Genomic DNA, 27,725 nt, shown 5'->3' with positions numbered 1-27,725 from the left:
TGTGTTTTGTGGTTAGGTAGGCCACAGTTTGTCTACTGTATAAAACATTCTGAATTGTGGAGTCCCCAGGACTGATTTATTTATTCAGTAAGGTCCTTGACCTTCTCCTGTGCCTTTATCTCCCCTTCTGTCACTGGAGGGGAGTCAGCCTAATCCTTGCAAGAGCTGCTATTTTTGAGTGCTTAAGATGTATCAGGTACTGTGTCAGGTACTTCTCATGAATTATTTCTAATCCTTACACAAGAGCTTGTAGAACATGAGAAGCTGATCTGGAAGTTGAATTCAGGTCTGTTAAGTTCTGAAGTCTGGATCTTCTCAGACAGCATGCTACTTCTTTGATTCACCTACTAAATCTAGATTCTGGCCAAGGTGTTTTCAGTTGTTGGTGAAGCATTGGTAATTTTTTTTTTCAAGTTATGTTTCATTCATTTGCTTTACAACTGTTTATTGTACAGACTCAAAACTCTTTAATAAAGTTGTCACAGAATTATACTAATCCCTGATGCATTTTGTTGGTTTCCAGTGAAGAGTTAGAGAAGATGAAAAGTGTGATTGAAAATGCAAAGAAAAAAGAGGTTGCTGGGGCCAAACCTCATATAACTGCTGCAGAGGGGAAACTTCACAACATGATAGTTGATCTGGATAATGTGGTCAAAAAGGTGTGTTTCCTACGTCTTTTACAGGAAAATAAAACATTTCCTGCCATCTCTCTCTCCTTTGCCCCACAAAGAAAATTCGTTTTTATTATTTTTAAAAACTAGCCTCAAATACCAAGTAGTCATTCAGTATTGATGATGTTTTTTATAATAGGTAACATTTTGTGTCTTGTTATTGTCACTTATGAAAATTTTCATTTTGTAGCCAGTCTTCTGGCTGTAGCTGTATGATCTGTGTGGGTAATTTCCCATGACCCAGAGAGAGACGGAAAGGCATACAGTAGGATGGAAAAGGCCCTATTCCTAGAATTTGATTAGGAATTAGAAGGAAACAAAGACAAGGCTTATGTTCCTTTTCCTGAGCTTCGGGTTTCTATGTGTATATTTTTTACACATTCCCAACAAAACGTACATAAATAAAGGACTATTACTTCTTAGAATAGTTCATAAATAATAGGATATTATTATTTAAAAACATATATAAATAATAGGACTAGTATTTCTTAGAATAGTTATGGTACTTTCTGTTCACTCTTATGATACACATTTTATATTTGCTCAGGTCCAGGCAGCTCAGTCTGAGGCTAAGGTCGTATCACAGTATCATGAGCTGGTGGTCCAAGCCCGGGATGACTTTAAACGAGAACTGGACAGTATTACTCCAGAAGTCCTTCCTGGATGGAAGGGAATGAGTAAGTAAACTGAAGTAATGGTACTTTTTTTTTTTTTAAAAACTGATCAACTAAACTTGCTTCAACTCTGTTCATCTAGTCCGAATAAGAGATACGGCATCTTATCCTCTTTTGGTGTATGGTACATTCATTGTTTCAGCATTTCCTTTCAATAGTCACGACAGATGACGCACCTGTGACCATACTCCCATAGTTTTAGCAATGGTGAACACAGGTTCAAGTCATTGTTTAATTTCATGTTACATGATTCCATTCTGATTTCTGTTACTCGAAAAATCCCAGTTTGGAATCTGAGTGAGAGTGGCATTACAACCTTGATTCTATTAAAATATCTTTTACATATTTTATATATATATATATATATATATATACACACACACAACACACACATATACACATATGTATGATATACATAAAATTACTTAAAATGCTTGATACTTTAAAAGTATTTGCAATGAATTATTTAAGGCACACCTTATAATTGCTCTGTGACAACACAAGGCTATTGAGAATTCACCTAGGGATCCTGCAGTGAGAAGGAAATCAGCCTTCTGGCTATCCATTTATAAAGGCTCAGACCTCAAGGAACTTTGACTAACTTTTATACAGTGTAACTACAGGAAGTAGTTAACATTTCTCTGAAGTGCTGTGAAAATACTAAGAATCTCAGAAATTGTGAGTCTCAGCAAAATTGAAATACTATTTCAATGCTAGCATCTGTTAGAAACCAAACTTCTCATGTTATAGGTTTCTTGGCTGAAGGTGTCAGGGTTGCATCATAGAACCATGGTTGGTCTAAGGAACTAAGGTAATAAAGACCAGGCAGGAATTTTATCTGTATAATGGTGAACTAGGGAGATTTAAAGGCAGGAAGTGGAGTCAAGGCTATTTAAAAATAACTCAGAGGTTTAGTTTTTGTTTTTTTTTTAATTAGAGACAGAGTCTCATTTTGTTGCCCTCGGTAGAGTGCTGTAGCGTCATAGCTCATGGCAACTTCCAGCTCTTGTGCTTAGGCAAGTCTCTTGCCTTAGCCTCCCCAGTAGCTGCGACTACAGGCTCCTGGCTATTTCTTTTGTTGTTGTTGTTGCAGTTTAGCCAGGGCTGGGTTCAAACCCACCACCCTTGGTATATGGGGCCGGCACCCTACTCACTGAGCCATAGGCACTGCCCAAACATTTAGTTTTTTAATTATAATTAATTCAAAAAGGAGGTATCAGACTGTTACCTAAGAAAAATGTAGGATTTGTGAGCGAGAGGATAAAGTGGAGAAACGTACAAAGTTCAGTCTAGGAACAGTGAATCCTGTTCACACATTGTTGTTTAAACTGAATATCTACTAGCTAGCAAAGAGGGCATTGTGGACAGTTTACATCTTTGAGCAGGGATCATTTTCTGCATCAGAATTTAGATTACAACTGAATCAGATGTAACCACTGAGAGACCTTCCTTGACCATCCTCCTCCACGGTACTCTACCATTTATTTTATCTTCTTGAAGGTCTTATTCATTGGTTTGTATCTGTGTGTGTTTTCTCTTTCCATTAGATTTAAGCTCCTTGGCATAAACAAGACATTTGGTAGATAGTAAGGAATTTAAGTTGGCCAAAATAAAATGAAAGAAGATTGAAAGAGCAGGGAAGATTTGCATTCTCTCTTTGATCTTCCCAGTAGGCTAAATCCTACTAATTTTTCCAAGCCAGCTCTGAAGTTGTTAACTTTTTCTTTTTTTAGAGACAGAGTCTCATTTTGTTGCCCTCGGTAGAGTGCTGTGGCATCACAGCTCACAGCAACCTCCAGCTCTTGGGCTTAGGCGATTCTCTTGCCTCAGCCTCTCAAGTAGCTGGGACTACAGGTGCTCGCCACAACGCCTGGCTATGAAGTTAACTTTTTTTCCTATTCTTTTGTCTAAAGTACCTGTTTGTAAAACATGAAAATGTTAAAGCAGTAATTCTCAACCCAGGGCATTTTTGCCCACCCCAGAGGACATTTGGCAATACTTAGAGACATTTTTGTTTGCCACAACTGAAGAGTGTTACGTGGTGGGTAGAGTCCGGAGATAGTCCCAGCTATTCCTATAGTACACAGCGTGGCCTCTCACAACATTCTGGGATTATCTTACCCAGAATGTCAGTAGTACCAGGCTTAAGAAGTAGAAGTCCTAGGTAATGCAATCTCTGAGTTATATTTTTGAGCAACCCTCATTTACATTTTTATTAATTTTTTTAAATAGAGTATACATTTATAGGATATAAAATTTGAAAGGTGCAGGTAGCATTTGGTGAAGTTTTCTTCTACCCTTACCCACAGCCATATGATTTTCCTCTCTGGGGTCAACTAACATTACTGATTTCTTGTGTACTTCTGGAGATAGTAATTATTACAGCGTTACTCCAGCCCCTGGTAATTATCTTTACCTTTGAAATCAGAATGCACTTAAAACTTACTAAATTGTTAGTACCAGTTTGTGTTTTGAGTCATTTTGCTCTTTTGTTATTATTTCCCTAGGCTATAGATGTAGGGCAGTGTTCCTTATGTCTAGTCTTCTTTTTGTATTCTCTGTAGTTGAGCAAAGTCCCAAACAAATAGCAGCTAATGTTATTGAGCATTAGTTTGTGCCTGGCACTGTGTTCTAAGTGCTTCACATAATATTAACTTATTTAATGTTCACAGCAGCTTTATGAGGTAAGTTTTGTTCTTATCCTCATTTTATAGTTAAGGAAACTGAGATAAAAAAAAAAGAAAAGAAAACTGAGATAGAAGTAATTTGCTCCGAATTGGGATAGAGTCAAGATTCTTACCCACTAGCTAAACTGTTCTCTGCCTGATTGATTTATATCAGCAGCATGAACTCTCTTTTGGCTTTTTGAGAAGAGGAGTAATGTGATAGTAATGAGGAAAATTCATTTTTGTAAGATTGAAGGTATAGGGAGGGGAGGGCCTAAGGGCATAGAAGCTGGTTAAACACTACTGGAGTAATCTGAGGGTGAGGTGATGTGGGCCACCTAGTGTGTTTTCCAGGAGCACTGAAAATGAAGAATAGGAAATATGCTAGGAAGCAGTCATTTAGCAAGTTGTTTGTTGAATCCTAACTTACAATACCTCATGAAGTTGAAGATGTATATATTCCCTGAGCCAACTCCCAGGTATGTGCTCTAGAAGACTCACAGGCACTCAAGGAAATTCATGTAAAAATGTGGACTGCAGCATTGTTTGTCAGAGCAGAAAAATTGGAAACAGCTAAATGTCTCTTTTATATGGCAGTGCAAATGAATGAACTGGAACTACAACTCTCACATAAATGTTAAGAAAAACAAACAAAAAACCCCACAAATTCAATGAGGGGGGAGGAGAGAGGAGCATGGAGGGAGAGGGTGTGATAAGCTCTCATCTAACAGGCACAGTGTAGGGGTATTTGACACACCTCCTGGTTGAAGTGCTCAACCACAACTTGGACTCTATCTGACAAATGCAAATAATGTAACCTAATTGTATATACCCTTAGGAAATTTAAAAAACACCAAGCCCCCCCAAAAGAAAAACCAGAAAGTTATAGAAGAACACACAGGATAGGATATCATTTACGTGAAGTTTAAGAATGTGTAAAACAAAATCATATATTGTTTAAGGATACATGTGTGTCAAATATAAAAAAGTGCACAGGAGTGATAACCTCCAAATTTATCGTTTTTTAATTTCACTTAAGTCCCTCTTCACAGAATAAAGCCTACATTCAGAGTAGATACTTGTGGGGGAAGGAAGTTGCCAGGGTTGGAGGATGAGGTAAAATGTATGGATTGTCAGCATCCTCACTGCATGTTTCCTCAATTACTTACAGACTACAGCGCATATATAGCCATAGTTATGAGCCATGTTGAGACTGACATAGCATCTCTTACTTTGTCCAACTTTGCCAGCCTACCCTATAACACTGGTACTGATACCTCTTTCTTTGGTTGGACTCCAGGTTAAATGGTTAACTTTTAGAACCCTTTTGGGGGCGGCGCCTGTGGCTCAGTCGGTAAGGCGCCGGCCCCATATGCCGAGGGTGGTGGGTTCGGGCCCGGCCCCGGCCAAAACTGCAACCAAAAAATAGCTGGGCATTGTGGCGGGCGCCTGTAGTCCCAGCTACTCGGGAGGCTGAGGCAAGAGAATCGCTTAAGCCCAGGAGTTGGAGGTTGCTGTGAGCTGTGTGAGGCCACGGCACTCTAGCGAGGGCCATAAAGTGAGACTCTTGTCTCTACAAAAAAAAAAAAAACAACCCTTTTGGGTGAAAAATACCTGACTTTGAACTTGTTGAATCCAAGGATCATTAAAAAGCTCAGGGCAGACTATATGTAGGAAGAAGTTCATAGTGAGAAGCAGTAGGCTATGCTGCTCCTCTCATCAAATGTTCACACTTTGGTACTTGTGGTCTTGGTGGGGAGCATCATTCAGACTATTCAGAATGTTATATATTTTTCTTTCTTACCCTCCAATCAGGTAGTCTTAGTTTAATTAGCACAGGTTAAATATAAATTTGAGTTCATTATTTTTAAATTTCCAAATAAAAAGATTAATTTATTAAGAATTTAAAATGTTAGGACAGGCCTATGAGAGCAGTCAGTCAGACTTAGCAAAATAAGTCAGTAACTTAGCAAAATACTTTATGAACTAATGTAGATGAGAGGGGATGAAAGAAAATTATAGTGTGAGAGACCTAAGTTGATTGCTTTGTCGAAATAGAGATAAGTCTCTTAAAACCAAAACTACTTTTAATATCAATGATTCTTTTATTTTCTAAAATATTAGAATTTACCTTGATTTATGTTGTTTTATACTCCCTTTAAATTTGGGGAAATAGGGTGGTGCCTGTGGCTTAAAGGAGTAGGGTGCTGGCCCAATATGCCGGAGGTGGCGGTTCAAACCCAGCCCCGGCCAAAAACTGCAAAAAAAAAAAAAAAAAAATGAGGGAAAATAACCTCTATTATTTTGCTTTCCAATATTAAAATATATTTTTCTTGGTATGTCTTTCTGGTTCCTTCTTGTTTTCTTTTGGATGGTTCTATTTAATGATCAGTAACTGAAGTAGTGCATTATTTCTTTCAAACTGTTGTTCTGTTTCCTTTGCAGGTGTTTCTGACCTAGGTGAGTATGTATATTTTACGTTTAAAGGCTTTTGTCTTGATTCTTAATAGACCAAAGTCTTTTTGTCATGCCTATGATTCTTATGCTAAGCCATGTACATAATATAAAATAGAATTATATCCCATGTGATAAATCTGAATTTGATGCTTTTGGCATCTATGTGCTCTCATGAACAAACATGTTTCATCAATTTATTGGAATCATGTAGATGTGAGGAGTGTGTAAAATATGGATTTTCTTTTTAGACTTTGGAGAATTTCTAACATTTAAAAAGTAGGAAAGGCTGGATGTGGTGGCTAATGTCTGTAATCCTAGCATTTGGGGAGGCCAAGGCAAGAGGATTGCCTGAGGCCAAGAGTTCAAGGTCAGCCTGGACAACATAACAAAACAGTGTATCTACTAAAAACGAGCTCTGTATGTGACACATGCTTGTAGTCCCAACTACTTGGGAGGCTCAGGAAGATTACCTGAGGAGTCCAAGGTTGCAAGTGAGCTATGATTGTGCTACTGTAATCCAGCATGGGTGACAAAGTGAGACTCTGTTTTGGAGGGGAAAAAAGAAGGCCAGGTGTGGTGACTCATTCCTGTAATCCTGGGAGGCCAAGGCGGGGGGAATTGCTTGAGCTTAAGAGCTCGAGACTAGACTGAGCGAGCTCGAGACCCAGTCTTTACTAAGAAAATAGAAAACTAGCCAGGTATGGGGGGTGGGACTCTGTAGTCCCAGCTACTTGGGAAGGTGAGGCAAAAGGATCGCTTAAGCCCAAACGTTTGAGGTTGCTGGGAGCTATGACTGCATAGCCTCTACTTGAGGGCAACAAAGTGAGACTTTGTCTCAAAAAAAAAAAAAAAAAAAGGAAGAAAACTATAATGAACTTCTGTGAACCAATCATCCAACTTCAACAGTTATCAGCCACTTTTATCTCGTATATTTCCATCCTTCTTCAACTTATATAGAAGCAGATCCCAAATATCATATTCTTTTTATTTGCAAATACTTTCAGTATGTTTTAAAAACATATTCACTATGCCATTATCACACCCGAAACTTAACAATTTGTTAATGTCCATTCAGTGTTGAAATGTCCCCTATCATTTCATAGAATGAGTTTTTAACAATTGTTTAATTTGAATCATTTATCCATAGGTGTTCCACATGACAGTAAATTTCTTACTCCTCTTTGTTTTTTGCTTTTCAATTCTTTTATTGAGAAATTGAGTAATTATCATAGAATTTTTAATATTCTGTATTTTGCTGTTAGAGCCATAATTCTTTTTTTTTTTTTTTTTTTAACAAAGAGAAAGTTTAGAGCACTTCCAATAGTTTTCTCCTCATGGAGGAGAAAAGGTGAGAGAGACAAGAGCCATAATACTCAACCTATAGTATATGCTTAGAATACTTTTGGAGTGTGAGATTTAAAAAAAAAAAATACATGGGAATCTTTGGGCATGAGTGTTTTGCAAAACTCTGATTATAGATCACTGTCTTAGATAATAATAAGTGTTTAAGAAAAGGAACAAAAACTCATTAAGGAAAAGTGCAAGGGAATTTGTATTTGCTTTTGAGTTTTAATTATTTATTTACATAGTCTCACTTTGTCACCCTTAGTAGAGTGCTGTGGCATCATAGCTCACAGCAACCTCAAACTCTTGGGCTCAAGCGATTCTCTTGCCTCAGCCTCCCAAGTAGCTGGGACTATAGGTGCCTGCCACAACACCCAGCTATTTTTAGAGATGAGGTCTTACTTTGGCTCAGACTGGTCTCAAATCCATGAGCTTAGGAATCCACCCACTTCGGCCTCCCAGATGAGCCACCATGCCGGGCCTTGCTTTTGAGTTTAAGCAGAAAAGAATCTTCAATTGAATGTTTGTTATGACTAATCAGTTAGGCATCAAAAAACAGAAACTGGGCAAGGTGGCTCACACCTGTAATCCTAATACTCTAGGAGGCCAAGCCAGGTGGATTGCTTGAGCTCAGGAGTTCGAGACCAGCCTAAGAAATCTTGAGTCCCCATCTCTAAAAATAGTTGGGCATTATGGTGGATACTTGTAGTCCCAGCTACTTGGGGGTAGGCTCAGGAAAGACGATCTCTTGAACCTAAGACTTTGAGGTTGTTATGAGCTATGATGCCCCAGTACTCAATCCCAGGGTGACTTTCTGTCTTCAAAAATAAATAAATAAAAATTTATATGTATAGAAGTGGTTGTATATGTAAACTTTGTCTTTAAAGTCAAAGTTATAGCCAGTTTATAATTGGTTCAGTTTAGAAGGGGATTCCTGAAAAAGAGCTGGTTACCTGAAGGCCGACTAAATTACATTGCTTGGCATTGAAAATACCTTTGTTGTTAGACGTTAAACATTAATTTCTGATTGGAGAATTGAAATCTCTTCATGTTAGCTACTTTTTGCTTTTTGTTTTTTTAACAGCTGTTACATTATCACTTGAAGTAAATTACTTTGTAGTGATGTATTATTTTGGTGAAGCCATTAACTTTTAGTATGGGTTTTCTGTTTAGCTGACAAGCTTTCTACCGACGATCTGAACTCCCTGATTGCTCATGCACATCGTCGCATTGATCAGCTAAACAAAGAGCTAGCAGAACAGAAGGCCACAGAGAAACAACATATCACCTTAGCCTTGGAAAAACAAAAGCTGGAAGAAAAGCGGGCTTTTGACTCTGCAGTGGCAAAAGCATTAGAACATCACAGAAGCGAAGTACAGGCTGAACAGGACAAAAAGGTAGGAGAAATGAAAATTGTTGCCTAATGTAAAAGTGAATCTAATTTCATTGTCTACTTCTAGAGATCATATTGCCAGTCACTGACTTTAAAGTACTGCATTTGAGTCACACCAACCCATCTTTAGAACAGAGCTTAAGGCTCTCCAGTCAGAACTTCTAATGAAGGACTGATCCAGCATAGTTCCTTTACATTGAGCAGGTGCACAAGTGTAAGAAAGTAAGAAGGTACTGGTATCCCGGATTATCTAGTGGAGCCTCTGTCCCCTAAAGCAGTGCTGAAAGAATCCTTGTTGGAGTCTGAATATGTTTTTCTCTGCCAGTGGGTGATTAAAAATGGATGAAATGGCTTCTTTAGCCCTCTCTCTGGGCACATCATGTATTAAACATGTGTCCATCAGCTGATTTGGCAACCTGACTCCTCATTCCACCTTTTGTGTTTTCTCACCACTTCTCTGGTTGAAGCTTTTCTGCCTAGGCTACCAGACACTACACTCTTCTGGCTTTCACCCACATTAGCCTCTCTCTCTGCTCAGCCTCTCAAATTCTGTCATGCCTGGCATTGGTTCTCAGACCTTTTCTCCACCTAAGCTGTCTCTGAATATTCTTATCTAGTCCTGTGGTATTGAAGTTTAAATACCATCTATATCTGATAAAGTTGTATCTCCAGCTCTGACTTTTGCCTTGGCTTCCAGTTTCTATCTACTTGATATCTCCAATCGAATTTTCAGTAGTCATTTTATTCCTGGTGTGTTCTAAACAAATTTCTAACTTTTTTCTTTTTGGGGAGGGTGTGTGTGTGTGTGATAGAGTTTCACTTTGTCACTCTTGGTAGCGTGTCATTTGGCATCACAGCTCACAGTGACCTCAAAGTCTTGGGCTCGAGCTGTCCTCTTGCCTCAGCCTCCCAAGTAGCTGGGAATACAGGCACCTGTCACAACCCCCGGCTATTTTTAGAGAACAAGGTCTCACTCTTGCTCAGGCTAGTCTGGAACTCTTGAGCTTAAGGAATCCACCTGCCTCAGCTTCTCAGAGTGCTAGGATTATAGGCATGAGCCTCTGCAACCGGCCTTCAAAACAAACTTCTGATTCTCTCCAACCTGTGTCCCAAGCCCTCAACTTATTTTTTTCTAAATAAACTATCATCTACTTAGCTATCCAAGCCAAAATCCCACTTGGTTGTCCTCCATCAACCTCAACAGATCCTACAAGTTCTGCAAATTCCAAATCTGTCCACTTTTCTCTTTCTCCATTACCATCACTTTAATCCAGCCTATCATCTCAACATATTTCTCTTTTTTTCATACTCTTCTATATGTCTATATACATAGCCAAGTGGTCCTTATAAAACACAGTCTAATCAGACACTACACTGTAGAAATCCTCCACTGACGTCACCCACTTAATATAAAACCCAAATTTTTAACCAATACCAAAAAGGCCTCTTAATCTTGCCCCGGTGTGAGCCAGGCTCCCCTTCATTTCACTGCTGAGCACTCTGGTTGGTATTTTTGTATGTGTGCATTGACTGCCTCTTTTGTCCTGGGACCTTTGTTCTTCCTCTGTCTTCCCTTTTTCAACCTTCAGCTTAAACGTAATTTTATCAGCAGGGCCTTTCGTATCCCTTCAATCTAAAGTAGAGTGTCTGTATTACTCTCTGTCATAGTACTTTTTTCTTTTTTGAAAATAGAGTCTTACTCTGTTGCCCCCGGTAGAGTGCTGTGGTGTCATAGCTCACAACAACCTCAAACTCTAGGGCTCAAGTGATTTTCTTGCCTCAGTCTCCTGAGTAGCTGGGACTACAGGTCCCCATCACAATGTCTGGCTTGTTTTTTTCTATTTTTACACTCTCACTCTTACTCAGACTGCTCTTGAGCTCAAGCAGTCCACCCACCTTGGCCACCCAGAGTGCTGTAGGCGTGAGCCACCATTCCTGGCTCCTCCTCCTTTTTTTTTTTTTTTTTTTTAAAGACAGTCTCGCCTGTTGCCCCAGCTAAAGTACAGTGGCATGATCATCGCTAACTGCAACCTCAAACTCCTAGGTTTGAGCTATCTTCCTGCCTCAGCCTCCTGAGTACCCAGGGCTACTGGCACTCACCACACAACACCTGGATAATTTTTCTATTTTTGGTAGAGACAGGATCTTGCTTTTGTTCAGGCTGGTCTTCTGAGCTAAAGCAATCCCCCTGCCTTGGTCTACCAGAGCTCTAGGATATAACAGGCATGATCCATTGTACCCAGCCTGCCCTATTTATTTAAAATGTGAGGAGGTTGAAGAGGAGTTGATGTTTTATAATAGGTCCTCACCTGCTTAAATTCATACTTAGAAAAAAGTATCACAATCCGAGGTGTCCTTTTTGTTTACTGTCACCTTCCTCCGTTGAGCAAGGCTTTTGTATATATGCAGACTACTCTTTTTTACATAAGGGTGTTAAGTTTCTTGTTTTTCTGCCATGAGCACTGTTGCATCCATTTAGTAGGCACTGCTTGACATGGAGCTGACACTTTATAAATTATACACTGACTGAATTAATTGATTCATTATATTGTTTCTGAGAAAAAAATAAGTTCTGAATTTCAGATAATCATTGTTCAGTAATTTGTTGTGATCCAGCTAATTGTTAGGCAAGATATATTTTTGCACTGATTTGGTTGGCCCATGTTGAGTTTAAATTCATGTTAAAAATGAGCCATTTTCTTTTGTTTAGGAAAATTATATCCAGTAACTGCCAGATAATTTTTTTTTTAACAATTCCTCAAAGTAGGCATTATTATCCACAGATGAGAATATAGAGACTTGAGAAGATAATTTCCCCAAGTCACAGAGATGAAGCTACATTTGATCCCAACTCTATGTGATTATTTTTCTCCCTATTCTGGATTTAGCTGCTTCTCAGAGGAATGCGTGATTCAGGAAATGACTGTGTATATTCTATGTAGGAGGCAGCCTGATGATGTGAGAAAACCACAAGTTTGGGAACCAGAGAGACTCTTATTTGAAATCTGATTTTTGCAACAGCTGTGTCACCTTGTTTGAGCTGCCTTCCATTGTTCAGCTTTCTGATTCACAGAAGTAAAGGATGGGTACACATACCTGGCACATTGTAGGAGTTCAGAACATGGAAGTTGCTATTGTTGATATCAGTCTTTAGCTTTCCTAGAGTAGTAAGTGGAGACTTGAGAACTAATCACTGTTATGTTTTTTTATCACAGGTAGAGGAAGTCAGAGATGCCATGGAGAATGAAATGAGAACCCAGCTTCGCCGGCAGGCAGCTGCCCATACTGATCACTTACGAGATGTCCTTAGGGTACAAGAACAGGAACTGAAGTATGAATTTGAGCAGGTGAGGACCTGTTGTAAAGCATCAACTCCCCTTCAGCTTTTCTCCACCCTTACACTATTAACAGGCTCTCCTTTTCCTTTTAATGTATTCTCAGGATATTGAAGAATGGGGAAAGATTTCTAATGTGGAATGGGGCGTTTGTATATATGCAAAACTACTCTTCTTTTTACATAAGGGTGTAAGTTTCTTGTATATATTCTAGTCCTGTGGAGTCTTCAGAGTTTTAAAGACGGTTGATAAAGGGATTTCAGAAATGCAGACAGTAATACTTGACACATGTATCTCCTGCTTTATCTCCACAGACTACTGTAGATGAATGGTAGTGCTTAGATTTTAAAACTGAGGCAACTTCCAGAGAGTTAAGAATTGAAATCACAGCAAATCATCAGAATACTTTTAGTCATACATAGTTTCTACTCAGGAAACCATTTATAATAATATTAACCTATTATTTTGTCTTACAAAATGGGAATGAGGTATCAGGAGAACTTCCAAATAATTGAAATTCATGCCAACATGAAAAGTTACATGAAATGCTATTTGATGGATACTTTTCTGAGAAAAATGAATGTATAAGCTATTAAGTAGAAGATATATAGAACATAATTATCTTTTAAAAATTTGTGATAATTAATTTACTGTCTTAAGTTGGCAAATTGTAACTTGGATAGCCTGCTATCTTCTCCTGGTCTACTTCCTCTAATATTAGGTTTCATCAGTAAATTTGTAGAGAATTATACATCAAATACAAGTCAGAAAATTTTCAAAACTTTACACGTAATTTAGGAGTTTCATGACAACTATTTTGAGATTTCAGTGGCCTTTTCTTGCTTCAGAAGGTAGCATTTGCTGGAAGGTTACTGTTCAGTAAGTGACATGCATTGAGGTCACATCATTCTTTTCTGTACAATATTTATGTTTTATTTCAGGACTTAGCTGAGAAACTCTCTGAACAAGAATTACAGTTTCGTCGTCTCAGTCAAGAGCAAGTTGACAACTTTACTCTGGATATAAACACTGCCTATGCCAGACTGAGAGGAATTGAACAGGCTGTTCAGAGTGAGCATAATCTATGTTATCGTGTAGATAATTTTATTCAGTATACCTTTCTAGGATAATTGTACAAGGATAATGGGGTACCTTATCAATGTCAGGACATAAAGGTAGTAAAGTCACTCTGCTGAATTCTTTCAGAAACTGGTCCCCTATTCAGTTAAGTTTAAAACATAGAGTTGTGAGAGGAAATTTTTTAAAAATTTAAATCTAAGTAACCTGGAATTATACCTTACATGACAAACATGAGATCACTGTTTACAAGGCAGTTTACCCAACAGCACACTTTGACTATGTCTGTGAGCCCTGCATGGAGGGAATGGTCGGGATGGCCCTGTGCTAGTCCTCCAAAGGCACTAGACTGTTACTCAGAGCTAGTGACATAGCTGAACCCACCCATTAAATGGAAAATAGTTACACTGAGGCCTCCATGGGCCACATTGAAAAAGAAATGTCTTGACAATGAGGGTGTTGATATAATGGGTTTCTTTGGGACATAATGGAATCCTTTTTTGTTATATAATGATAAAAATAAACTTAATACTCATGGAATTTCAAGATCATCCTTTGAAGTCTCCCATTTCTTTGTAGGAAATTTCTCATGGCTCTAGTTTAAGTCTTAGCCTAATGTAAATAACATTTTCTTTCTCAACTAATAAATGAAGATGTGAATGGCTTCTATGTACTATTTGACCTCACATTGTCCTAAGAGTCACAGGAAAAGGGGAGAGAGACTTAAGTTGTGATTGTGCATATACATCCTCCCAGTTTTCTCCATGACTTTAGTATAAACAAGTCCTCATCAAATTGTGCCATGCCAGGGCGGTGCCTGTGGCTGAGTAGGGCGCTGGCCCCATATACCGAGGGTGGCTGGTTCAAACCTGGCCCCAGCCAAACTGCAACAAAAGAATAGCTGGGCGTTGGGGCAGGTGCCTGTAGTCCCAGATACTTGGGAAGCTAAGGAAAGAGAATCGTCTACACCCAGGAGTTGGAGGTTGTTATGAGCTGTGTGACACCACGGCCCTCTACCAAGGGCAATAAAGTGAAACTGTCTCTACAAAAAAAAAAAAAAAAAAAAATTGTGTCATGCCTATTGCCTCATATGGAGAGGGCAGCTAGGAAACAATACACTAACTATAAGTGGGAATGGGAGGGTGTTGTAGGAGGCCCTCTCGGACATATGCATCATCCACATGTGTGGGTTTAGCTTGTTGAATATTTACTGGTTCTGTAGATGCATATAGTCAGGTACAGACAAAAATGTTTTTCTTTGCCTTCTGTTCTTTGTAGGTCATGCAGTTGCTGAAGAGGAAGCCAGAAAAGCCCACCAACTCTGGCTTTCGGTGGAGGCATTAAAGTACAGCATGAAGACCTCATCTCCAGATACACCTACCATTCCACTGGGTAGTGCAGTCGAGGCCATCAAAGTCAACTGTTCTGATAATGAATTTACGCAAGCTTTAACTGCAGCTATCCCTCCGGAGTCCCTGACCCGTGGGGTATACAGTGAAGAAACCCTTAGAGCCCGTTTCTATGTGGTCCAAAAACTGGCCCGAAGGGTTGCAATGATTGATGAAACCAGAAATAGCCTATACCAATACTTCCTCTCATATTTGCAGTCCCTGCTTCTGTTCCCACCTCAGCAACTGAAGCCACCACCGGAGCTCTCCCCTGAGGATATAAACACATTTAAATTATTGTCATACGCATCCTATTGTATTGAGCATGGTGATCTGGAGCTGGCAGCAAAGTTTGTCAATCAGCTGAGAGGGGAGTCCAGACGAGTGGCACAGGACTGGCTGAAGGAAGCCCGAATGACCCTAGAAACTAAACAGATAGTGGAAATCCTGACAGCATATGCCAGCGCTGTAGGAATAGGAACCACCCAAGTACAGCAAGAGTAAGGTCTAGGAAGAGTTTTATAAAGTCATGTTTCATGTCAAAGGAAATCAGCAGTGGTATATGAAGGGTTTGCAACAAGGGTCCCAGAATTGTCTAGAAATGAGCAGGTTACAAGTACTGTTCTAAATGTTAACACCTGTTGCATTTATATTCTTTCCACTTGCTATCATGTCAGTGAACTCCAGGAGTGTTTCCTTTGCAACTTGTGTAACATTTTCTGTTTTTCAGGTTTTACTGATCAGGCTTGTGAGGCCAATCAAAATAATGTTTGTGATCCCTAATACTATTGATTATGCCCTTGGAGCAAACTGAATAAAGCAACAAGATGAAAACTGAGTACCTTATCCCTTTCCAAAAAGTACCATTTCTAGTTGTGTGTGCAGAAAATTTCTTTGAGAAGCAGCAGCAGTGGAAGTAGAAACTTAAGGCCACATGGAATTTTCAGACTGAATTGTGTCACCACAAGTCCAAGGCCAGCTTCTTGGCTTTGAAGATTTTGGTGAGTTGGCTTGGTGCCTGAACTCAGCGGCTAGGGCACCAGCCACATACACCGGAGCTGGCAGGTTTGAATCCAGCCCAGGCCTGCCAAACAATGACAACTACAACAAAAAAATAGCCAAGCATTGTGACAGGCGCCTGTAGTCCCAGATACTTGGGAGGCTGAGGCAAGAGAATCAGTTAAGCCCAAGAGTTGGAGGTTGCTGTGAGCTGTGACGCCACAGCATTTCTACCCAGGGCAATAGCTTAAGACTATCTCCAAAAAAAAAAAGGTTTTGGTGAATTGATTCCTGCTGGTCAAACTCAAAAGTAATGCACAAGCGAAAATGCCAATGGATTTGTATTAGGGATGTAGTAGTCTGGTAATTAAAAAAAAGTGTTCATCTTGGGCGGCACCTGTGGCTCAAAGGGGTAGGGCACCAGCCCCATATGCTGGAGGTGGCAGGTTCAAACCCAGCCCCGGCCAAAAACTGCAAAGAAAATGTTCATCTCTACTACAAAATGAATTCGGTAGTCTTCAAATGGGCTACTGCTTACACAGTTCTAAACCATTGGTAGTGGACCTTGCTTCCTTGTAGTACCTGGGACTATGAACCTCTTCAAAGTGGGGGTTGGGAGCTTGGAATCTTAATGAAGGGGTTATTAATTTTATAGTGTATTTGATCTACATTGTCATAAAACCTAGAGAACTTTCTCAGTTCACCCTCTGAACATGAGGATAATTGCCATACTGGATAAATAATAACAAATTACTACCTTTTTTTATTTCATGAAGACCACTACCTCTATATAAAAATACAATTTTTTAAAAATTAGTTTGGGGTTTATATTCAGGGATTATTTTTTTGTGCAACACATATGCAAATCATGAAGGGGATCAGGCTCTATTTTATGTATCTGCAAATGTATGCCATTACCTGAATTTACATAGTTATATCCAACAATCTGCATGGTATTGACCTTATCCTTTGATTTGGGGATACACTGGTCCATAGATGGCCTAGGTTGATGTTGTTAATATCCCCTATGTTCCCTCTTAAGTGGATTCTTAATTCAACCAAATATATCTAGTTTTTTTTAATACAACACAAGCTTTATGTAATGCCCTTAATTTCTGAAGGTACAGGCACTTTGGGTACCTACCTGAGGGCTAGGAATTTGTACTAGAAGATAATGAAGCTGTTCTAAATTCAGTCTTTCTTCCCCTTGGGATGGTATAACATTGCAAAAATACATTAACTTGATTAAGCTAAATGTATCTGTTTCATATTAGAAGTGCTTGTAATATCTATTTTACTCAATCTGTAAAACATTACAGATTATAAAGAAATCTAAATTTTTCTGGGAGCCCTGAAATAACATCCTTCAGAAGTTCTTTCAGATATGAGCTCACAAGAAAACAACACTATTGAGTGGTTTATTTTAGGTCTGTGAATCAAAAGTAATGAAGATCATGGGCTTTCAAATTTTAGTCATTCTTTTAACAGATGCCCCCTCAGCTCCCATTGCTTAGTAGGACCCAGGGTGATTTTGAACAGCCAGGCCTTTTATTTTCCTCCCTTATCCCATCAAAACTCATTCTGAGATGTCATTCAGTAAACATTCAAATAAAAAGGACTCCAAACCTTGAGCTCTCAGCAATACTTCCAGGAGATAAAATCCAAGGGACCAAGTTTGGGGGAAGGTAAAGCCCTGAGCTGTTAGGGCAGGTCAGCTTCACTTCAGCATATTTTCACTGTCATATCCATTGCCACTTTCCATAAAGATCACATCATATATAAAGGCACAGAAAGCCACATCATCATCATCTTGCTTTCAATCTGTTTTGGCCTTAAATTGGATTACCTTACTGCCTTCTTCCTGATTGATGTCAGGCAGTGTTCAACATTTTAAAATTCATGCTGGCGATTTAACATTAAAGCTGATCATTGCTTTCATTGTTTAAAGTTTCATAATAACTAAAATGTAATTTTAAAGTCTTTTTTTAAGGCACACAACTCATATATTTTGTATTATTAATAATTTAATAATAATCTGCTCTCTCAACAGGTTCTGGATAAAAGCAGTCTCCAAGTCCCAAGTGAGTTGTGCCACCAGTTTTAATGTAACTTGTTTGACTCGGTGCAGAAGAATAGATGTTTAATACAGAAGGGAAATAAAAAGGCTTAAATGTCAGGAAAATTATCTTTATCAAGTCCAGCGCTTACCTTTCCCCTAAATTACATGCCTGTGCTTTCCTGGTTTCTTCCCCCTTTGTTAGCGTTTAGGGGTCCTGAGGTTGGTTGGGAGCATGAGAAAGCAAAGGATGGGGACAGAGAAGAGGGCCGCTTAGCCACTCTCTTACCATGTGCAGAGGTGACAGGGATTCACTAGCTTGTTTCCTTGAAGGGCTTCTGGAGGGGCTATGAGGCAGAAGCCAGCAAAGGGGCCAATGTTGTGAGGGCAGACTCCACTGGTGCCGGTGCCAGAGCTTAGGCTGTTCTAGGAGTAAGTTCTGTCATGACCTTCAGTCCTCTTGGACATTCTTAGTTTTCAGGAGTCTTAAATCTTGCTCAGCTCTGAAAAATGTTCTTGGGCATATGACACCCAGCACTCCTGGATCCGCCAGAAAATCCCCAACTAGGCAGTTTCAGTTGGGCAGCACTTAAATAAGCTACTTCCTGAAGGCTGAAGATGTATTTACTGCCTAGGCTTTCTGTACCTCTTTTGATTATCCCATCTCCTTACCAAATATTCTTCTGGTAAAATGCCAGGCTACCTTCAAGGTCAAAGCCAAATCATTTTATAAAAACTGCCCTGCCCATCTAATGTTCCCAGGGACTAAGTCTTATAGCATACCCTATTTTGACTATGATCAGCAGAGGGCAACATAGTGAGACTCTGTCTAAAAAAAAAAAGTTTACATCATGTACACTTACACATGATATATCCACGTACACATATCTGTGTTGCAATATGAAAATATATCACAAAAATCACATTATTACATGTGATGTGCTTTGATGTTCTAGTTCATTAAATTCTTATTACTATGTACAAATACTGATTTCAAACCCTGCAGTTGGAAAGGCAAACATACTACTCTAGTTTTTGGAGATAGACTCTCACTTTGTCACCCTTGGTACAGTGCCATGGAGTCATGGCTCATAGTAATATTAAAGTCTTAGGTTCAAGAGATCCACTTGCCTCAGCCTCCCAAGCAGTTGGGACTCTAGGCGCGTGCCATAACACCCAATTATATTTTTGTTTGTTTTTTTGGCTGGGTTTGAACCTGCCACCTCCAGCATATGGGGCCTTACTCCTTTGAGCCACAGGCACCGCCCAACATCCAACTATTTTCAGAGACGAGGTCTCACTCTTGCTCAGGCTGGTCTTGAACTCCTAAGCTCAGACAATCCACCTGGCTTGGCCTCCCAGAATGCTAGGATTATAGGCGTGCCTCTGAGCCCAGCCCACACTACCTTATTTCATAGAATATGAGTATGAAACTAATGACAGTACAATCTCTTTTCCTCTAAGCCTAGTGTTTGATACAGCAGCTAAGGTTTCAAAATCAACAAAGCCTTTGAAGCAATGATTGTATTCATTAAAATTCATTAAGCGGCTCAGCGCCAGCCACATACACCAGAGCTAGCGGGTTTGAATCTAGCCCAGGCCTGCCAAACAATGACAACTAAAACAAACAAAAAAAATAGCTGGGGGTCGGTGCCTGTGGCTCAAAGGCGTAGGGTGCTGGCCCCATATGCTGGAGGTGGTAGGTTCAAACCCAGCCCCGGCCAAAAACTGCAAAAAAAAAAAAAATTAGCTGGGCATTGTGGCATACACCTGTAGTCCCAGCTACTTGGGAGGCTGACACAAGAGAATCACTTAACTCCAGGAGCTGGAGGTTACTGGAGCTGTGATGCCACAGCACTCTTCCTAGGGCGACAGCTTGAGGCTCTGTCTCAAAAAAAAATTAAGCATTTATTAAGAAGCACCTAAGTGCCAGATTTGAGTTTGATTATGAAGATATTTGGAATCCTTCAGTGCTGTCAAGCCTTTTTTTTTTTGAGACAGTCTCACTTTATCACCCTCGGTTGAGTGCTGTGCCTTCACAGGTCACGGTAACCTCCAACTCCTGGGCTTAGGTGATTCCCTTGCCTCAGCCTCTGGAGTAGCTGGGACTACAGGCACCCACCATAACGCCCGGCTATTAAGCCTTTTGTTTTAAGACTTTGATAGTTAAGTGTGTCATTATAAAAGTTTTGAGATGCACAAAAATCAAACAAAATCTGGGGGATAGAAACAAATAAAGCTCTCCCAGCAACATCAATAAGCCAAGCAAGTTGAAACTTGCTCAGGTGAATCAGAAAGGATGCTGTTGGCAACACTGAATTTATTCCATTTAATATTAAGATGCCTCTGTTTCACCTTCCCACTCCACAGTTCTTGCTCTTCTGATACTCCATTTTCTCCTGTTTTTAAAAATGTTACTCAGAAATAATTTTACTATTCTTAAGTCCCACTTTACAAAAGGGTCCTTTTAAAATTTTAATATATGTTGCTTAATGTACTGTTGTTGGTTTTTTTTTTGTTGAGCAGGCCCAGGCCAGGTTTGAACCTACCATTCCTGGTGCACAGGGCCAGTGCTCCAACCACTGAACACATGTGCCCAGCTGCTTAATGTACTGTTAATGCCAGTGCCTGTCAGCTCTGACATCATTAAAGCAGCATATTCCCTTGTAATGCACCAAGGCTTTCAACACCTGATTCTGGTTCTAATAAGATTTGGGTTATTACTTGTACTTTCCTCCTCACATGGTTTAAAATGCTGAAATAAAAGGGCCAGGCATGGTGGCTCACACCTGTAATCCCAGCACTTGGGAGGCTGAAGCAGGTGGACTGCCAGAGCTCACAGGGTGGAGACCAGCCTGAGCCAGAGCGAGACCCTGTCTCTAAAAATAGCTGGGTATTATGGTGGGTGCCTATAGTCCCAGATACTTGGGAGGCTAAGGTAAGAGACTCGCTTGAGCCTAAGAGTTTGCAGTTACTGTTGAGCTATGATACCACGGACTCTACTGAGGGCTATAAAGTGAGATTCTGTCTCCAAAACAAAAAGATTAAAAAAAAGTCTACTACAAATTCACATGCCAACAAACTCTTCCTCTATCAATTGTAGCTGCAGAGTCAGAGTTAGGGCTTAGATAGGAAGATGCATACTATTCATCTAAAATCCCTAAAGATTATAGGCCAACAGAGTCAGGCATCTGCAGATGCTCATGAACCAGAGGAATAGGAAGGAGGGCAGTTAACATTGCATGTAGCCAAGTTGTCTTTGGAAGCTATAAACCAAGATTAAAGGCTAATGACTGATCTACAATCTGTCCTGTGAATTTACTTTTTTTTTTTCTTTCTGAGACAGTCTCCCTCTATTGCTTTAGCTAGAATGCGGTGGTGTGATCATAGCTCACTGCAACCTCAAACCCCTTGGGCTCAAACCATTCTCCTGCCTCAGCCTCCTGGGTAGCTGGGACACAGGTGCACACCATAATGCCTGGCTAATTTTTCTATTTTTTGTAGAAACAGGGTCTCATTCTTTTTCAGGGTGGTCTTGAACTCTAGGAGTTCAAGCAATCCTCCCAGTTCATCCTCCCAGAGTGTGGGGATTCTAGATGTAAGCCACCAGCATGAATTTGCTTTGGTATGGAACAATACACAGGGATGCTGAAGAACCTAGTTACTACACTGGCTTTAATTTTTTTGGTCTCTCCATTACATGCCTAGGAGAACACATGTACCAAATACTTAGGTTCCTAAGAATGTATGACAATGGTAAATGGAGATAGGAACACACACTAACAAGTGTCAGTTAACTACAGCATTTAATAAATGTCAACTCATGCAGGGTAAAGATGAAACCGTTCAGGTGCCTCAGTAAATCTGGGAGCCAAGTACGTGTAGAATAGTGTGTAGTGGAAGCCTTTGAGGGTTAAATCCTGCAGATCTCCAAAGTTCTTTAAGTACCACTTAAAAGTCACAGTGATATGAGAAATGCTAGAAGTAGAGGTTCTTGACAACTTTATTACCAGCAATATACAACGATGTCCAGACATTCCACATGGTTTTGTCCTCCATAGCCCTTATTCTGATCACTAAAGTTGCCAGCATATAGACAAAAGAGGGGAAGCAATAAAAATTCTTAGATGTTCCGAACAGTTGGAAGACCATGTCAAAGCCTATGTTAAAGTAATAGAAATGCACAGGCATGTATCTACATTAATCACTTGTGCAGCCTCAACTGCCATTATCCTGTTTAATCAGTTATAAGATGTATAATTTTTCACATATAAATATTCCCAAAATTGGGATACTACTGACCCAACAGTACTTGTGATGTAATTAGACACTGTCTCTTAAGAAGAAAGGATCAACATCTTAGCAACACATCACGCCAACAAAAGCTTTAGTCCAGTAGCAGGGAGAGAGTACTGTGAGGTCAGCCTACCAACACTTCAGATATACAGATCTTATCCTGACCACAAGAGCTGCAGCTTACATGATAAGCCTCGAATGCTACAGTTAATAGGTGGTTTGGCTAGTAGCAAATTATAACGTAGCATCTGTCCACTGTTTCACAGTACCAAAATTCACCAAATCTGCATCCTCTATTTCTTTGAAACATTGTTAAATATTAGTATCTGTTTTCAAGTGTGAGTCCAGCAGCTACGGTGATGTCATCATTACTACTGAATATCCCACTTTCATTTGCCTTCATTGATGTCACTGCTGCTGTCACTATCACTGTCACTGGTCCATGCAGTTAGGTTTTCTAGGGCTTCCCTGCAAAGGTAGGAAACCAAATTACAATGCAAATCAGTTGGAAGCTGGGGTTTTTGGTATATGACACTCACCTCTAATCTATCCATTTTGAAATTAGAAAAAGGGACCTTGCAGCTGCACTGAACTATATTAAGAGCAAAGGAAAAGGCTCTAATAGCCAAAATGATAGGCTTCCCTGACTTGTATGACAAATGAGATAATTAGTAAATTATTACATTCTGACTTTCTGTTAGGAAATACAGGGAGGTTATCAGTTCAGAATCTGTAGCCCAAAAAATCTGGAATCATGAAATGGGAAGATGGACAAATGGTCTGCTCCATTTTATAAATTTTCCCTTATGGTAAAGACACAAGACCCACTTACTTTTGTTCCTGGCTGATGGCAAAGTCAGTCATTACTCTCTGGAAAAGGCTCTCGCAAATAGGTAAGCTGAAAGCACTCGCCAGTTTTACCACTTCAATGGCCTGGGCAGGGCTATTGGACACTTTTGCACTGTCCATGAACTCATTCAGCAACTCATTTCTGTAAAAGAAGGGCAAAATGTGAACATTCTCCAACTAACCCCTAAACTCCTTCAGTCAAAGATTTATAGGCAAGATCCAATATAAGTTCAGTAATAAAATCGTCAGTAACAGTTTTGGAAGCAAAGTTATATGAAGTCTAACTTTAAAGGGCCAAAGAGATAATGAATATTCATTCAATGTAATTTAACATACCTCTTATGTGCTGCTACTTGAGCATAGAAAAAACAGTGCTTGCCTCAGGATGCCCTGGGTTGTAGGGGAGATTGACAGTTTGCCTGTCTAACAGAAGAGTGACCAAATGCCATAGCTGAAGCAGGTGAGAAAACGGCAATCACCCACAGTGAGTCAAAATCAGTGGCTACTTCCAGGCTCAGCCGGTTAATTGAAACTTACCTAGGGATCTTATTATGCTTCCTGAAAAGCCCCAACATTTTCCTGTTAAAGATGAGATAGGAAAAGGATTATGAATACAAATAACATCTTAAAAAACAGATAACTGTACCTATTCTGCCCCTTTGTAAGCTCCTGAGGACACACATCTGTGGGCCCCACTGGCTCCCACCTGTCTATACATCAGCATCGCCTCAGGTCCTTAAAATCCCTGCCCTCAAACTCCATGTATCACAGGTAGGTCTGATTTGCTGCCAATGCTGAGAACTGCTGGTACTGACGGGTTGAGTATCCCTAATCTGAAAATCTGGAATGTTTTAAAATTCAAAACTTCTTGAACACAAACATGCTCAAAATTTCACAAACCCAGATTTTTGGGCTACTGATGCTGAACCAGTAAGTATAATGCAAATACTCCCCAAACCCAAAACACACCGGTCCCAAACATTTCAGATTAAGGGGTACTCGACCTACATTTGTCCTTTTGCACAGGGTCACCTCTGCCCTTACCCTATGCAAGCACAGGTGAAAAAGTGGCATGGACAGAGTCTGTTTCCCTCTCTCACAACATACATTGGATTCAGTCTGTCTTAAAACTACATTAGGACAAGCAGGCTCAGATTGAGGCAACAGTCTCATGTAAGCGCTCCCCATCAACCTGCCACGTGCAGGACAAAGGAGAAACACATACATTCAGCTCCCATGATTCAGCTGAGGTCCGTACCCCTGCGCCAATCATCACAGCCTGATCATAGGAAATGTGTGCCAAGTTGCCTGAACTAACAAACAAATGCAAACGTCAATTGTTTCTGTCACCAGCAGCAGCACAGTTGCTAACAGTCATGTGTGTAAGCCACACCTATAAGACAAGTAGAGGCAATAAGCCTTCATCTCTTTCTAGAGATAGTTAACAGGCACATTTTGGACTGGCAATCAGATGTTTAAATCAAGTTACTTTCTTATACAAGGTGCTGTGCACAAGTACTCCCAACTCAGTCCACACATACACAACAGAGTACAGCAGAACCACTTAACTGTGACTACCCCTACGAAGAAATCTTTTTGTTGACTTCTGGAAAAATGAATATGTATAAGGTCTCCATTCACAAACACAAAAATTAGTATGTGAAGAAAGTGCTGATAAAAACACAAGCAGAAGACAAGGGCACAACCTAAATTTGGGTTCTAGTCAAGGCCATGTTTAGTAAATGCACTTAAATGGTGGATTCTAAAGCCTAAGTATAGATAGAGCTCACCTTTTAAGCTGAGGGGTGAAGTAGGAAAAGCAATCAAAAACGATGCTTCAAGGCCAGGCATGGTGGCTCATGCCTATAATCCCAGCACTCTGAGAGGCCAGCACTCTGAGAGGTCAAGGCAGGTAGACTGCCTGAGCTCATGGGTTCAAGACCAGCCTGAGCTAGAACGAGACTCCAACTCTAAAAATAGCTGGGCAATGTGGCAGGCACCTGTATTCCCAGCTACTTGGGAGGCTGAGGTTAAGAGACTCACTTGAGCCCAAGAGGTTACTGTGAGTTATGATACCATGGCACTCTACCAAAAGTAACAAAGTGAAACTCTGTCTCAAAAACCTCAAAACAAAACGAAACAAACTATCAATACCTCAGAAGACAAAAACATTTTCAAAACTATGCTTTTTTGAACACTTTGTTCCATGTAGGTGGACATGTAAATGAGGTTGCTGTGAGCTAAGATGCTACAGCACTCTACCCCCCAGGGTGTCAGAGTAAGACTGTCTCCATAATAAAAAAAATCAAATAAAAATTAAAATAAAAATAAAAGTTTGTTTTTCAGCAACTTCTCATCAAAAATTTGTTATATATACTAGTTTGACTCCTGATAGACTACACGTGATATAGCCCAATTTACTCCTCTACCAACCTAAGGTAAATGTTTTAGACCCAAGTCCAAATACTTCTCTTATACACTGTACTCACCATGCTTCATGGGTTCTCCCAGCCCTTAAAAAGAGGACAACTATACAGTTGAGAGGGATGGCTGGCCAATCTGGAGCAGTCTGTCTGCCATCTTGGCTTTCATAAGCAGATTTGATGTCAGCGGCACAGTCAGCAAACTCCTCCTGAAGCTAAAACGGTTACATAGAGTCAGCAGCACTGTCTAATGGTTTAATAAGACTTTCAGCTCATGGATATTCTGAAACATTAAAATTTTTGAACAATTCATTTTTTATTTAATTTTTTTTTTTTTTGTAGAGACAGAGTCTTACTTTACCGCCCTCGGTAGAGTGCCATGATGTCACTGGACTCACAGCAACATTCAGCTCCTGGGCTTCCGTGATTCTCGTGCCTCAGCCTCCCAAGCGGCTGGGACCCCAGGCGCCCGCCACAACGCCCGGCCATTTTTTGGTTGCAGCTTGGCCTGGGCTGGGCCTGAACCCGCCACCCTCGATATATGGGGCCAGCGCCCTACTCACTGAGCCACAGGCACCGCCCTGAACAATCCATTTTACTACATGAGTGTGTATCATATGTATAGCATACAAGTAAAATTGATTAGCCATATCTTTCAAATTCAATTATGGGTTTTCTTTTTCTTTTTATTTTTTATATATATTATTTGAGACAGAGCCTCAAGCCCTCAGTAGAATGCCGTGGCGTCATAGCTCACAGAACCTCAAACTGTTGGACTCACACAATTCTCTTGCCTCAGCCTCCCAAGTAACTGGGACCACAAGCACCCGCCACAATACCAGGCTTTTTTTAGAGATGAGATCTCACTCTGACTCAAGCTGGTCTCGAACTTGAGAGCTTCACCCACCTCACCCTCCCTGAGTGCTAGGATTATAGGCGTAAGTCTGTGCCCAGCCATGGGTTTTCTTTTTTGGATGGAAACTGTTTTTAAAAGCAAGCTGAAGACAGAGAGATGCTAATTTCATGATGCTTGCTTTGGACTAAGGAAATGAGGGTGACTTTAGGAATGGTACTCTGCAAACAAGAAGATAATGTTTAGATGTTTTATAACTTAAATCTAAGTTTGAGAGGCAGAACTTTCCACAGTAATAGATAAAACCAGGGAAACTAACCTTCAAAGGACCTCCATATTAGAGGATATATGTGTTAGTAAAAATCTAGTAATAGTAACAAAACTTGAGTTTCAGTACAGACCTACCTCTGGTGGATGCTTATCCCTTGCCATAAGAATCAGAATCTCTTCCTTCAGGTCATTGTGGAAAGTATGACCACATTCTTTACTATCTTGAAACAAAAAAGGAACACGTGAGTATCACTGTCATGTAAAACCAAGACATTTTTTGGCTTTTGTCCAATGTCAGCTGTATTTTTTGGCAGGTAAAAAATAAGTTGCTGACATTATTTTATTTATTTATTTATTTATTTATTTATTTTTAGAGACAGAGTCTTACTTTATTGCCCTCGGTAGAGTACCAGGGTGTCACAAGCTCACAGCAACCTCCAACTCCTGGGCTTAGGCAATTCTCTTGCCTCAGCCTCCCAAGTAGTTGGGACTACAGGCACCCACCACAACGCCAGGCTATTTTTTTGCTGCACTTTGGCCGGGGCTGGGTTTGAACTCACCACCCTCGGTATGTGGGGCTGGCACCCTACCCAGTGAACCACAGGTGCCACCCAGTTGCTGCCATTATTTATTCCAAGTTTATCCCAGGATTCCTAAAACCAACAGGATGACTCACACTAACAAATTAGAGCAGTGAAAGCCTGTGACAGTAACTGGTTCCCAGTGAAGTATTAAACACAGCTCCGTATGATAAGACACTATTTTACAGTACTGGGTAGTTTTCAATGTTATGACTTTTTTTGAAACTGGGCCTTGCTTTGTGGCCTCAAACTCTTGAGCTCAGGCAATCCTGTGGCCTCAGCGTCCCAAGTAGCTAGGACTATAGGGGGGCACACCACCATGCCTGGCTTTTTGTAGAGATAGTCTTGCTATAGCCCAGGCTGGTCTTGAACACTTGGCCTCAAGTGATCCTC

General features: G+C 40.2%; 2 protein-coding genes and 1 non-coding gene across 9 annotated transcripts in view; 1 reads left to right on the top strand and 2 right to left on the bottom strand.

Moving 5' to 3' along the window:
• The window catches only part of IMMT (inner membrane mitochondrial protein), a 43,074-nt gene extending 27,235 nt beyond the window's left edge, over positions 1-15,839 (top strand). For 5 of the 7 annotated variants that reach the window (XM_053586919.1, XM_053586917.1, XM_053586921.1 and 2 more), the window contains 6 exons: positions 524-659; positions 1,219-1,348; positions 8,986-9,209; positions 12,421-12,552; positions 13,482-13,611; positions 14,896-15,839. In XM_053586919.1, the coding sequence (XP_053442894.1) occupies positions 524-659; positions 1,219-1,348; positions 8,986-9,209; positions 12,421-12,552; positions 13,482-13,611; positions 14,896-15,509 (1,366 nt within the window). In that variant the 3' untranslated portion in view covers positions 15,510-15,839. Of the gene's footprint in view, positions 1-523; positions 660-1,218; positions 1,357-8,985; positions 9,210-12,420; positions 12,553-13,481; positions 13,612-14,895 lie in introns of those variants that run through there. The other 2 variants (XM_053586922.1, XM_053586924.1) reach the window with 2 other exon arrangements.
• A 6,206-nt stretch (positions 15,840-22,045) lies between these two features.
• The window catches only part of PTCD3 (pentatricopeptide repeat domain 3), a 35,616-nt gene continuing 29,936 nt past the window's right edge, over positions 22,046-27,725 (bottom strand). The window contains exons 21-25 of the mRNA XM_053587763.1: positions 26,887-26,972; positions 25,695-25,843; positions 23,743-23,784; positions 23,189-23,347; positions 22,046-22,824 (exon numbers count right to left, since the gene is read on the bottom strand). Coding sequence (XP_053443738.1) covers positions 22,746-22,824; positions 23,189-23,347; positions 23,743-23,784; positions 25,695-25,843; positions 26,887-26,972 — 515 coding nt within the window. The 3' untranslated portion in view covers positions 22,046-22,745. The remainder of the gene's footprint in view (positions 22,825-23,188; positions 23,348-23,742; positions 23,785-25,694; positions 25,844-26,886; positions 26,973-27,725) is intronic.
• On the bottom strand, positions 24,351-24,487 carry LOC128585267 (small nucleolar RNA SNORD94). Its single transcript, XR_008379987.1, has one exon. It is a non-coding gene; the product is annotated as a small nucleolar RNA SNORD94 (small nucleolar RNA).

This window comes from Nycticebus coucang, chromosome 4 (assembly GCF_027406575.1).
Source record: "Nycticebus coucang isolate mNycCou1 chromosome 4, mNycCou1.pri, whole genome shotgun sequence".
Classification (NCBI taxonomy): Eukaryota; Metazoa; Chordata; class Mammalia; order Primates; family Lorisidae; genus Nycticebus; species Nycticebus coucang.
This window is presented reverse-complemented; position numbering and strand designations above follow the sequence as displayed.